At 37.8% G+C, this 13,237-nt stretch overlaps 2 protein-coding genes across 6 annotated transcripts; one reads left to right on the top strand and one right to left on the bottom strand.

Moving 5' to 3' along the window:
* The first annotated feature begins 596 nt into the window (after positions 1–596).
* On the top strand, positions 597–4,941 carry LOC103704485 (protein SPIRAL1-like 1). Of its 3 annotated transcripts, XM_008787794.5 has the most exons (4): positions 635–743; positions 1,200–1,244; positions 3,670–3,915; positions 4,630–4,941. In XM_008787794.5, the coding sequence occupies exons 2-4, from the start codon at positions 1,239–1,241 to the stop codon at positions 4,708–4,710; spliced, it is 333 nt and encodes a 110-aa protein (XP_008786016.1). In that variant the 5' UTR covers positions 635–743; positions 1,200–1,238; the 3' UTR covers positions 4,711–4,941. The 3 variants fall into 3 exon arrangements, with proteins under 3 accessions (XP_008786017.1, XP_026659394.1, XP_008786016.1); XM_008787795.5 differs by lacking the exon at positions 1,200–1,244 and having other exon boundaries at positions 597–743; XM_026803593.4 differs by lacking the exon at positions 1,200–1,244 and having other exon boundaries at positions 621–743; positions 3,649–3,915.
* Positions 4,942–6,121: 1,180 nt separating this feature from the next.
* LOC103704486 (uncharacterized) lies at positions 6,122–12,880 on the bottom strand. 3 transcript variants are annotated; one of them, XM_088703939.2, is made up of 11 exons: positions 12,627–12,867; positions 12,141–12,328; positions 11,864–11,993; positions 10,312–10,450; positions 10,015–10,227; positions 9,781–9,925; positions 7,319–7,469; positions 7,137–7,246; positions 6,964–7,061; positions 6,750–6,819; positions 6,122–6,510 (listed from the first exon to the last, which is right to left on the bottom strand). In XM_088703939.2, the coding sequence occupies exons 2-11, from the start codon at positions 12,144–12,146 to the stop codon at positions 6,424–6,426; spliced, it is 1,149 nt and encodes a 382-aa protein (XP_088560065.2). In that variant the 5' UTR covers positions 12,147–12,328; positions 12,627–12,867; the 3' UTR covers positions 6,122–6,423. The 3 variants fall into 3 exon arrangements, with proteins under 3 accessions (XP_088560065.2, XP_088560066.2, XP_008786018.3); XM_088703940.2 differs by having other exon boundaries at positions 12,141–12,247; XM_008787796.5 differs by lacking the exon at positions 12,141–12,328 and having other exon boundaries at positions 12,627–12,880.
* Positions 12,881–13,237: the final 357 nt, after the last annotated feature.

Raw genomic sequence — 13,237 nt, 5'->3', positions numbered from 1 at the left:
CATTTATTCTTGTATTTGTCTCTCTTTTTTTAGTCGTCTTAGAATAAATATAAGGAAGAGTATTCAGAATAACCATTCTATAACATTTATAGCATTCATCTAAATGAAATAATATTATTAGCTTAAATATTTATCCTAGTTGGAATAAATATTTATATATTTGGTAAACCATGATTTCGACAAACAATACTGCTAATTTTTATTATTATTTGTTATTTTCTACTGTAACAATAAAAAGCAGTAAAATAAATTATTTTATTCTCAAACAAACTCAGTCCAAACAGATTTAAGCAATATAATTATTGCTGTTATGATTGATTATATGACAGCATAAAGTTTATGTTGTGAGAAAGGATGACATTGACCACAAAACAAATGCAAAATTTAAGATAAACTTGACTTGATAGTCAATTTAAAATAATATAAAAGTATGTTTTTGAATGGGTCCATTAATCCCTAACCATGACTTCTGGGCTCTAATCAGCACACAAGCACCCAAAGGGTGGCTAAAAATTTAACAAACGTCCTTGGTTTTTCAATCGTATACTTCTCGGACCCTGTGAGACGGCTAAATTATAAAATAGGAAGGTTTTAGTGCAAATTTGTTTTTCGGTCCAGAGGGGTTTAATTGTGTCCCTCTAGGCTCTTTATATGAGAGCCTCGCCTTCCTCCTTTCTGTTGCTCCTCGTTCCCGATCCCCAATTCCGGATTCTAGCCCCTTCTCGTTCGACCCAAAGAGAGAGGTAAGAAACCCTAATCCTAGAAGTGTGCTTTTAGAAGCACTTCTCCTCCTCGATTCGCCGCATTTCTACAGCCATTTATCCGTAGATCTCACTTGGAATCTCTCCAAGAAGGGTTTTTTTTTCTTTTTAAGGTTCTGGGTTCGGATTGTGACTTGGATCTCGGTTCCTTTATCCCCGATCTGATGTATCCTCGCGGCATTTTGCTCGTAGCTTAGCTTTTATTGGTTTAATTTTGGATCTTCGGATTGCATTCTGAGGTTAAATTGTGCTGAATTTCCTTTTTTTTTCCTTTGTTTCTTTGGTGGTTGTTTTCTTGTATTTCTTGTTGTTTAATGCGACATTTGGCGCGATTTGTGTTATGGGTAGAAATCTTTGGTTTGACTATGTCGAAACTTTGATTATTTTTTAAAAAAATTGATGCTAAATTCCCCGTTGAACCGTTTGAAAACTGTGCAGCAACCGCCTGGAGCGGTCGTCAGCTCAAATTCGCCTATAATGGAAGCAATTCTGATACTTAATCTTGCTATGATTGTGTTCTTGAAATGTTTTGCTTCTTATCTTTGCATCCTGATCTGTTTGATTTAGTTGAGAAGTCCTCGTTTTGGAACTCTTACATTGAGATTGAATTATCATAGAATTTAAATCCAACCAATCATAAGATAGGAATGGTGCCAATGCGTTAGAATTTACTTGATGATGTGTTCGTCAGATCTGCTGCCCAACTAAATTTAGATGGAATAAATAGTATATAGTCAGTTTTGATGTGCACCATCACATAAAGAATTGTTTATTGTTGATTCTATGTTTATTAGCACCTGGGCTGTGTTTTCAAGAGATGTTTAGAGATTTTCTATGTCAGCTACTTGCTCCGCATGTCTGAGAAGCTAAGTGACTATTATTATTGTACAAGACTTTACTGAATTCCTGCTAGAAGAGAATCTTAGCTAGCCTAATTGTCCAAACCAAACAGGTCTATAATCTATTGTTTGACTTTCCTCTCCACCTCACCTTTTAATGAAAGAAAAAACAAATATTCATTTTTTCCTGTTGTCTACACATATCTCCTGTTGTACCCCTTTCACACAGTGAATCATTATCTCGTCAAGACCACTTGCTTCATCATTGTTTCTGTATCTTGTAAGGCTTGTAGAAAGGTCACTTTGGTGCTGTCTAATCACTCTCACTTGTTTAAATGAAATGGTGCCATTTTTGTGAATGTAAAACCATTCCAAATTGTCATAAGTACATGAACAAATTTACTACTAATTGTTATATCTGAGAGTCCTAATCTGTTCAATAGTCAATCACTTCCAATTCTATTTTCTGTAAGCATGATCAACTCTTAGAGGTACTTAATGGCCTTCCATATGATTGAACAAGAGAAGGAAAAAAAAGAAAATGGTGCTCTAGATCGTTTGGCTTTTTTGATAGTTAATGAATCCTTTAATGGAAGTAAATTATGTTAAGATTAATTTTTCAGTTTGTATATTCTTAGGCTCCCAACATGATTCTTCGATTAATTTGATTCCCACTCTTAAATCTTCTTCGGAAATTTCATACCTCAGAGGAAAGGAAACAAACATATAGGACATTGATTGTGAGATAAGCTTAAATAAGATTCAATGAATTGTGCAGATTAAGCCATTTGTTGAGCTAAGGTGAGCCCATCAATGTCAGCTTTAGCCTATACAAAGTAGATCCATGACTTCTACACCTAAGCGATCCAGCTGCATATAATTCTTTGTGTTGATGTTCAATTTCATTGCAGTTTTTTTTTCCTAATAACTTTTATGCCTCTTCTTGCATGAGTATCCTGTGCTTACCTATTACTTTTCCTAATAACTCTTGTACTGGTTTAGAACACTAAAATTTTCAAACGGATAAGGATGGTTGAAAAGGCTCTTAGTTGAAGGTCCAAATAGGAAAACATCACTCGAACTTAGACTATTCTTATTAAACTTCTTAGATAACTGAAGATCGGGTTACTACACATAAATGGATCATTTCTAATCTGTATGATATTTCGTGTGATCATAAGAGAGCACTCTGAACCATTCAACTTTCTATTTAGTTCCCACAATACCCTAATACATTACACAATTTGAAAAAGAATCTGTGAGTGCCTTAAAGCCCTCAATACCAGTTTAGTATCTTCTTACATTCATTTGTGACAAAGATTGATGGAAAACCCATACAGGAAAAGGGCTTGGTTTTATGTGGAATAATTACAAGGGAGGAGAGAGAGAGACCTAAGGGTTTCTTTATGAGATCAAAGGATTTGCAGTAGCTTCAGTGAGAACTTAGCCCTTTATTGCTATGGATAGTGGAAAAGTTTTATGAAGTTAATCCCAAATTATAAAGTCTTATTGGCAGTATTTATGCTCTTTAAAGTAGAAACTTCTGTTGTTTACAGTTGTTGAGTTCAGAGAACTATGCAAGAGTGGATCACCTAGAACTCTTTCTAAATAAGTATGCAGGAAGGATGAGACAGCTCTGTCATAAGTGTTTTCTACATTGATCTCAAAAATGATCTGTCTGCCGAGTTCCAGGACTGCAATCTTGTGCCTCAATTATAAAATTCCCAACAATGCAGAAGGTAGAAGAATCAATAGATTTTTATTTCCGGTCAGGTCCTTTCATAGAAAATGCTATTATATTTTCACCCCCTTTGAAGGATGTGTGTTCTTGCTTCTTTTTTCCCCTTTTTTTGATCAGGAACAACAACAGAACCATGCTATACTGAGACTAATATAAACTGATTTGCCATTAGATAACGCGCTGGCACATTCTAATATCTTATTTTGTTTTCATTACATTTGCACCTGTTTTGTGTGTAAATCTTGGATTCCTATGCTTCATTTGGGAAATGATTATATATTAACAGAAAACTTCCATCTTCTGAAAGTTTGGACTACTTTATTATTAGAGAATGCGTCGTGGTGTAAGCAGTGGAGGAGGGCAGAGTTCACTGGGCTACCTTTTTGGGAGTGATGAGACCCCTAAACCTGCTGGAAATCAAACTCCAGTTGCTGATGACACTGCACCACCCCTAAAGCCTTCTGAGGCGTCAGCACCTGTTGATGTCAGCAAGCAGACTCCAGCAGGCATCCAAGAGAATACTACAAACAACTACTTCCGTGCAGATGGCCAGAATTGTGGCAATTTTCTTACGGTAAGAACTCAATTGCCTTAAGTTAGGCTATGCCCTACATACTGCTGCTGTGCTGTTCTCTGTTTGATGCATTGCATTTAACCTTACTGATAATTCCTAGCATACTCTTTTATCTTTTTAACTCCATTTGTCTGTTACCTTGTAACTTGATCTGTGGCCATTATTGACCATAAACTAAGAGCCCTATTTTTCATTTTCCTCCATTCGTCTTTAGCTATTTCTATACCCTTATAGTCCAAATTCATGACAAAAATGCATCCTAGTTATGTAAAAATATATCCGCATCACCTGTGCTTCAGGTGCATATTTTTATGCTTAGACATTTCTATCTTCATTAGTCATGACAGGGACATCACTGTTATACATGGAAGAACAATCTCTCCTTTTCTTGGTAAAGCTAGCTTCCACATATTGATCTGTTTGAGTTTGACTAATCCCTTGTATCATGCATATTGGGCGGAGCAAATAAAACAATTTCACTGCCCGTTATGTGCGGTTCCTGAAAGGAGATCATCAGTCTTCGTACCTGTTAATTAATTAGTTAGGTTCTTACATTTGTGCATATGAGGAAAGATAATACTGGTTTTATTTCACTACCCGCTTTGCTGGGTTCCCAGAAGGAGATCGTCAGTTCTTCTTACATGATAATTAATTAGTTAAGAGTCGTACTTTTGTGCATATCAGGAAAGATAATGCTGGTTTTCTGTTGTGCAGGACCGGCCTTCAACTAAGGTTCATGCTGCTCCTGGTGGCGGTTCTTCCCTCAATTACCTCTTTGGCAATGGTGGCAAGTGACGAAATCATTGCTGGTTAGAACTGCAAGAATGTCTTCGAAGAAATGAAGAAACATTATCACTGTTTAGACCTGCTGGTTCCAAATAAACAATGTTCCCATGCTGTTGTTGGAGATTGATCATGTACTATATGACTCTACAAATTAAGATGTTTTGGTGGGAATTTGTTCTCCTAACTGATGAATAGACAAGAAAACTTCATCCCTGAGATGAAAGCATGTTTCTCCATTCATTATTCGTATTTGTTCTCTAAAATTGGTATGGTTCTGCACTGTTACCTGACCATTAACACTTGGTATTTTCTTTTCCATGGTATGTTTCTCTGGCTTTAAAGCAGGTAAGACTCTATGAGGTTTTGATCCAACTACTTATGGGCCTCCTGTGAGAAGGATGTCAAGGTTGGTTTCACGAGACAGGATGACGCAGCTCGCTTTGAGTGGGAAACTCAATAACATGCACGGTTGGTTTGAGTGGGAAACTCGATTATATGTCAAACTTCAAATGGCATACAATGGCCAACCAATTCTCTCTCTCTCTCTCTCTCTCACTCTCTCTCCCTCCCTCCCTCCCTCCCTCCCTGCTAATGAACATAACCATCAAGGTCACATTCAGAGTCTGCTTGCTTGCATTAACATTTTGTACTCTTTTTTCCCATCATAATTCCGGTTTGCAGTGCTGTTTGCAATATTAAGCACAGAATTTAATTCACATATGAAGAAAGTCTCTCTCAAGTACAAACCAAGCAGGAATTCAAAAACCTGATTGAAATGAATCGGAGAATGTTCACCTCAACAGTGTAGCCAGCTATAAAATCAAGGCTGATGCTAAGAAAACTTCAAGAGTTTACAAGAAAAGAATTCGACTAAAATTTGGCGGCAGCTGATGAACCCGGCGGTTCAATAGATCTTCCATGGGTTCAAACCGACAGATGTTCTTTCTTTGAGGAAGACTGCTTTTCATTTGAGCTCTAATTTTACAAATGTCTCATATATGATCACCTGTAGTGTGGGTTAATGTGAATCCTGTTTAATAGGTTTTATATATTCTTCGCTTCTCACCTATTAAGATTTCCTTTCAACCCCAGACAAGTGTCTACATGAATCTAGATTTGTGCTACCGACGCGTGCCCTCCTACAGTATACAAGACTCCATTTAAAAGGCAAAGCATATGGTAGGTTTTGCAATTGACCTCTGATTTTACAACAGATCCCTGCATTTTTCAGATGGAATTAGATTTGCCCATGTAGTTAATTCTGCTCCTTACTTTTGTTCGTCTGGTGCAACCAACGAATTAGAGCTGGCTAATTAAAGGTTTGATACTCGCACCAAATGACATGTGCTTTACAGGACTCTTTAAGCTATCAAGATAAAGAATATTCAAACCAGGATCATCATCAAGAACATCCACAATTAAAAAAAAAAAAAATCAATTCCTCAATATTTAGGTTATGATCTGTATTCATTTGGGTCACGACCGAAATGATCTCGCAACTAAATCTACACTGCCATAGAGGGCTACCCTACAAAATTTTTGGCAATCAACCATCACCCATAACATCAAAATCTAATCACTAAAGCTTATAAAAACTCATTGGATTTCACTCAAGAGGCTCGTTCTTTGGAATCGAACATGCCCTCTCATCATCTAAATCAAATGTAGTATCTTGTCAGCGTTCAATACTCGGTCCATTGCTTTGTGGAAAATTGACAAACTTCAGCGTATCATTAATCCTTGCATTGCCTGTAGTCCTCCAGATACTTTGTTAGCTTGGATTGTGCTGATAGCATTGGCAATATTTCCCTGAAATAAAAGGTTCAACAGATAAACAATTGAATAACATTAGTTGCATTGCTGAATATGTACATTCAGATTGCTTTCTTTAGAAATTAGAAGGCAGGCACGGGCTTGGCATCCAAACAAGCACCATTAATAAGGTCTTCCACCAGCACAGGCTGAGGCCTGACAAACTCATCTACGTAGAAGCACACGGCTGAGCTGGAATCTTAATATGTTTAATAATTAACATGGTTGGCACATACCCTCCAAGCTCCCAGCTTGGAATGAAGACTTTGCCACTCTGACAGCCCAAACACTCGCTCAGTATGCCGGCTGCATATCAAACATGAAACTTAACGAATCAAAAATAATTCTCTGACTTGAATTCCATTTGCACGGTATATACCTTGTCCTCTTCACCCCACACCACTAAACAAAATAAACAGAAGAAAAGAACATTCACTTAGCAATGACTACCTCACAATCACAAATTGATTCATCTGATCCATTTTACAGTCCAGAAGTTTGGAGGTGATTGCTTTGACAATCCAATATTCTACCTCCTCGTCCGTGATCTGCATGATAACTTACTTAAACAAGAAGCAACAATTAAAAAAAGTAAAAAGGTGAGGCAAAAGGACATGCATTACCCGAAGTGCGTCCCTGATGACAGAATATGGAATTTCACGAGAATCGTTGGAACTGAGGTCTAGCAATGACATCAACCTCATTTTTGTTATGCAGTCGTCATGAACCAGACCTGTGGATCCCTTGTCATTAGAAAATTGGATAAAACTATGGATGTTCAAAAACTAAAACTCATGCATCATACCGTAGCTTTTCAATAAAGTAGAATTAGCAGCATGAAAATCTAAGTAGGCATCAAGCCTTTGATTGAGAAAGATCTTCAGCAGCTGGTAAATCAATGCATACTTTCCATCTTTTTCCAGCTGCCCAACAGCAGGCATGTCTAGCAGATCACACTGCAAGAACATCATAAATCTGAAAATTCATTCCCTAAATTGTAAATAGTAATAAGATAGTAGAAAAAATAAATAATTGCACCACTGAGAAAGCGAGCAGGCACTGAGATCCCACAAATTACATCATAAGCTAGAGGCTACAACAGAATGCAAGACCGATAGTGGATGCTTCACGAAACCATATTCAGGTCACCATTTTCATGATTCACCCAGATTGGGGTAAGCTCGAACCCAACCCACTCATGAAACATTGGGTGTAAGTTGCCCTCTGGACCTGATCAGTTCATCTGGGGTGGTTGGGTGAAGACGAGAGCCAACAAAGGGAGAATGAGGGCCTGTCAGGGTCTTCCCATGATCAGCCCTGACCCCATTCATGCTGCTGTCAGCAAGAGAAATTTCCAGATTCAAGCTGGATGCCAGTGGAGGGTGCCATAGATTCCTTAGCAAGATTTCTATTGCATATTGAAGTTATAGCAAGCCCTTTGACAAGACCAAGCTAAGATTGTACAAATAAATCAGCACTGCTTCAAGACATATTAGGTTACAAGGGCATGACATGAAAACTCAAACTGCAATTGGCAAGCAGGGAGACCACCATGAATGGATACCGTTGAGCTAATGAAAACAGACTTATTCCGATGGATGGTGGGGCTTTCCAGGCCAAGCATGTTTTTAGAGAAGCCAATAGGGCTGCGGATTGGGTAGCCGCTTATGTGGCTAGTCATTCTGGGAGCACCTTGTGGGCCGGAGAGGAGTTGCCTCGGGCACTCCATGATCTTGTGTTTTTTTATTTTATTGGGTGTATTCGTACACGTATTGTATAAGAAACCCGCCAAAGAAAAAGAAAAAAAAAAGACTTATTCCAATAGATTTACAAAAATCCATATTAATAAAAAAGTCCAGTTATTATAAAGAAATTTGCATTCATAGCTAAGGAATGAATCATAAACCAATGAGAAAAAACCATAGTACCAAATCCTGGTAATCATGTTAACTTCAAAAATCAATATCTTCTATATGATTTAGATCCACTATGTTATAAGCGTATTCAAAATTCAAGTTGACAAATTAACTTTCTATCTTCTTTAGCATACTAGGAATACATGGATTCCTTGCAGCTACAAGCCTACTCAAAACAGATCCAACTTTCCATACAACAGATTATCTGAGACTAATCACAACAAATAGCATCTTCCTAGATATTGTCACCAATGCTTAAAACACATTTGCAAGCCATTTAGAAGATTGCCATGCCTGAATTGATTTACCCGTTTCAAACCACTTCTGTCAAGGATTGGTCCAAGAAAACCAAATTCATAACACTGCAAGTCTCAACATGATTACAAGAGTAATTTTTCAAGCAAGACATACCTGAACATGGACTTATTATCTCCAAATTCTCAAGCCACATCCAAATCCAATTGTCAAACCAACTCCAAAGTTATTAGGGCGGGGCATCATTTGTCCTAAAAACCCATGCTTCAGGCAACCTCAGCATTCATGTGCTATAATCTACTTAGTTTTTGAGCATCTTTCTTAAATGACCTACTATCACCAATCTCAAAAGGAATGTTGCTATCACCGTCCACTTCACTGTTCTGCTTAGAACCTCTACAGAGCTATGCTTTCTAGAACTCCAGCAAGGGCTCCACCAACACATATTGTCTTCTTCTGAGGTAAAGAAGACTTGGTCCAACAAAACCAGAACTTCAGGTTCAGACCATCTTCTTCCCTGTATCTTTCTTAGGACAAAAGATTTCAATTAGCTGACAGCTACTTAGTGAAAGGACATGAAGGCTAGTAAACTAAATTAAAAGATGCAAAAGAAAATTGCACTCTCAAGGCATTTATAAGTACAAGATGTGAAACACATGCCTCTGCCCTACACATCTCCTTTCCCACATGATAATCTATCCTAAAAAGAAGAGAGAGAAAGAGAGAGAGAGAGAGAGAGAATGGAAGAACATTTGCAAGCAGTATAAATGTAGCAGAAAGAAGGGTCAAACATCAGAATGCAACATAAGGAGATAGCAGACCACGACATAAAGAGATAGCACAGCAACACTTAATGAACTATCACACATCTATATATACATGGTATATGGAAATCTGCTGAATTTTCATGACTGTTTTATAATTCAAATAGAATATGGCCAATATACTAGTAAACAATATATATATATAGAGAGAGAGAGAGAAATCTGTGGCGCACAACCTATCCACAAAATTAAAATAGTGTCGATTTCCAAAATTAGAATCACTCATTTCGCAGGCTAAATGCCTCCAAATTGCAGATACTCCACTTGCATACCTGAAATATGTCTGGAGACCTCACAAACTCTATAATGGAATGCACAGCTTCCTCTTTGGCCTCATTCATCGTACATGACTCCTCACCAGCACCAGAAAAAGTCGCTAAATACTTGGTCAAGAAAGCAAAAGAATCTTTGGCCATGCTGCAGATTTACAAAAAAGGAAAGTTCAAAAATCCAGTTGTACAAGAAAAAGTATTCCCAACAACTTGGTCTTCTATCCGAATGTGCACCTCTTATTGTCCTTTAAAATGTTAGAGATGGTGAGGAAAAGCTCCCTTTGATCCATTTTTCCAATATTCCACTCTTGCAGAAAACTATCTATATTTTTGAATGAAGGTATAATGCTTTCAGTAACTTTTCCACTAGCTGCCAAATTGAGTGCTTTGTTGTAGACAAGGAACCTAGCGTAGGGATTCTCTAGCAGATTGTACAAATTGAACAGCCTGTTTGAATCATGCAGACATGTAAGAGATAGCTGCAACTGGGGGGATAAAAGAACTTAAGCACCAATAGTTTGTTTGCCTTACATCTTCAGGCGAAGAGCAGGTTTATCATTTGGTTGCTGGATAACTTTTGCAGATATGAGCTTTGCCATCTCTAGTGCTTCATCCGGAATACTTGCTCTTGTGACAAGGTTGCAGATAACAGTGAAAATACATTCCAGGTCTGCAAAAAGAAAAAAAGAGCAGACAGTAGGTTTCATTCAAAATAAACAAAAAAGCAAGTAAATGTCAGCTAAAGGAAAACAAATATCTGAGATTTTATTAGCTCACCAGCAAATGCTATGAGCACTCAGAATTCTTAGTTAAGTGAAGTTCATTTTCTTCCAATTAAGTCAAATATGTTGTTACAGACACAAGTACAGTAAATGTTGACATAAGATTTAGAAACTACTTGAAAAATTGGTCAGTGTGGTACTTGAACAAATATAGGTTCTAATACTGCAATAATTTAAACTAGCTTGAGCAATAAAGCATGACTGGAACAAAAAATATAATTCTCCTAAAAACTGAACAAAAAAAAGCATTCGATCATGTACGCAATGCAGAGGTGATGCCTGTTACAGCAGTTTTATAGTAATTAAATCAGGCATAAAACAAGCATAAATAAGATGCAATAAAGGAGGAAATATGATGAAATTCTCAGCATCATTAGAAGTTCTCACAGTTACATCTGAAATAGTTATTCACAGCTCACCATGTTACTCTTTTCCAAACTTTACTGCACTTTATGGAGAAATACCATTATAGATTTTGAAATATTAAGTTGTTGACCTTCCAGACACAAAACAGCCACCCACTCATGAGGTAAATGTTCAGGAAATATGCCAAAAAGTGATGCACGGCTGTGCATATTTAACTTATGGAGCTATAGTGAAACCTTGTTAATACTAGAATTTTTTAGTTACAAACTGGAGATATTACTGCATTTTTAGCCATCTTCAGTGTAAAGTAAGCATTCTTAGTTTGGTTTAAAGAGTTTCCAGCATCAAGAACTATTAGATTTGATTATTAGTAAATCATAACATCTAAGTCTCAGAAAAAAAAGACAGAAAAGAGATGATTCAAACAGCATATTATGACCAGGATATGTGCACATCCTATCATGTTTTTGTTCCAAGGAAGAACTAAAGTTCAGAGACATACCACACAAGAACACTGATGCTATTTCAAAATAATAGCTGAAAAACAATTCAGTGCATGCTAAGAATCGGACAACAATCCCACAGATCAGGACATTGTTGTGCCAAAAGCAGCAAATAAAGAGACATTCTTAAATAATCCTAGTTGGAAATAAGCATCATCTCACAGCATGTTATAATAAGCCAAAATTTCAGCAGACCATCAGATTTTGAGAAATACAAGAGCACAAGGATGTAGAGCATGTTTACTGCCATGATGATCATTCACCTTATTAATATTTATTGACCTAAGAACTTGTAAATTTCACAGGTAAAAGGCAATAAATATTAAAAAGAACATAATGATGAGCTACAGATCCCAACTACCAGTCATCCAAGCAATACAGTAGTCACCTATAAGCTATAACTGCTGAACAATACAAGTGATGGATGCATACCTTTCTCTGACACTCGTGATACTATCAAGTCTGCTGAAGTAAGCATTAGAGATGCCAGATCCAACCATCTACTCGTAATCATACATTCCTGGGCTTCAATACAAAGTCGGGTCACCTGAAGTTCTGCGACCTATCAAAAAATAAAAAAAAGTGCACCATCAGATGCTTCAGTTCTTAATGAGAACATTCCTCTCCTAACCACAAAAGGCAAAAACCATCAGGAAATGGCAATAATCACACAACAACTCGTATTTATTTCTTGGAACAATACATTAACTCCCATCAGCCCATTGAAGGAAACCTCTAAAGATCATTGGCGAGACAGTAGGTGCATGAACCCTGTACATCTTTGCTTTTCCTTGCCCGAATACTTTACTCGCGCTACTAAGAAATTTTTCAAGCACGAAAACTGTTAATGCCTAGAAACTGATTCCAGATGCCTTAACCTCAAATCAATACATCAACCTATGCAAATAATATGTAAAAGATGCAATTTTTAGTTTTGTTTTCTGACCAATTCTACATTGAAACAAAATAAAGCCTAAAAAGCAAGAAAAATTCGGAGCTGCTAATTACTTACGAAATTAGAACCGCCCATATTACTCGTAGTATAATCCAAGCAACTATTGAATCCAATCCTCCCCCCCCCCCCCCCCCGGCCCCTTTCTAAAAGGAGCACATAAATCCCCAAAACCCCTTAGAAAAAAGGAAAATTTAATGGAAATTTTCGAGTAAATGGATCTAAGTCCCCAAGTTCCCGTACCTCGGGGCCTGCATCGGCCCAGGCGAGCTCTGACGTGAACCGAACCACGGCGAGTACCGGATCGTCCTCCGAAGTAGCCACGATCGTCGTCATTTTGGACCGGGGATGGAGGAGAATCCAAGAAAAGTGAAGAAAAGCTAGGCTCGGAGTCACGGGACGAGCACCAGGATTCGGAGGAGGACACCCCAAGACAAGACCCCAACCCTAGCTCTCCCGCGAACCAGCCGACGAGGAAGAGTTCGGACGGCGGCCCCCCGAGTCACCTTCTAAGTTACGCCCTATGTTCCGTGTCCCACATGGCTATCAATCTCTGCCGTCCATTTTGGAGATCCATGGGAAGTGGACCGTTGGGGGACGGTGGACATTCGAATATGGGAAGGTATAGGGCAATTGACAATGGTCGCGTATGGGCTAGGTTGAGCCCAAGGGCCTCAAATTTTTTCATGGGCCTAATACTTTTCTTTTTTCTTCGCTCTAAAACGCCATACAAGATTTGGAGAGAATTAGATGTATGCAATCTTATCTCTACATATAAAGAGATTATATAATCTCTAAGTTATAATGAAGCAATTTTACTATTCTACTGAGTCTCATCCTCTTTATCATGTCTA

Source organism: Phoenix dactylifera, chromosome 9 (genome assembly GCF_051530095.1).
Source record: "Phoenix dactylifera cultivar Ajwa chromosome 9, Ajwa_hap1_PhDact_Kaust_v1.1, whole genome shotgun sequence".
NCBI classification, from domain to species: Eukaryota; Viridiplantae; Streptophyta; class Magnoliopsida; order Arecales; family Arecaceae; genus Phoenix; species Phoenix dactylifera.
Note: the sequence above shows the minus strand (reverse complement) of the source record. Positions and strands in the feature narration are given on the sequence as shown.

Coding starts and splice junctions, on each gene's coding strand:
- LOC103704486 (XM_008787796.5), bottom strand. CDS start 12,719: ATGACGACGATCGTGGCTACTTCGGAGGACGATCCGGTACTCGCCGTG. Junction 9,926..10,014: donor ATTTTAAAGGACAATAAGAG/GTGCACATTCGG, acceptor GTAAATCTGCAG/CATGGCCAAAGATTCTTTTG. Junction 7,247..7,318: donor TACTTTATTGAAAAGCTACG/GTATGATGCATG, acceptor AGGGATCCACAG/GTCTGGTTCATGACGACTGC.
- LOC103704485 (XM_008787794.5), top strand. Junction 3,916..4,629: donor ATTGTGGCAATTTTCTTACG/GTAAGAACTCAA, acceptor TCTGTTGTGCAG/GACCGGCCTTCAACTAAGGT.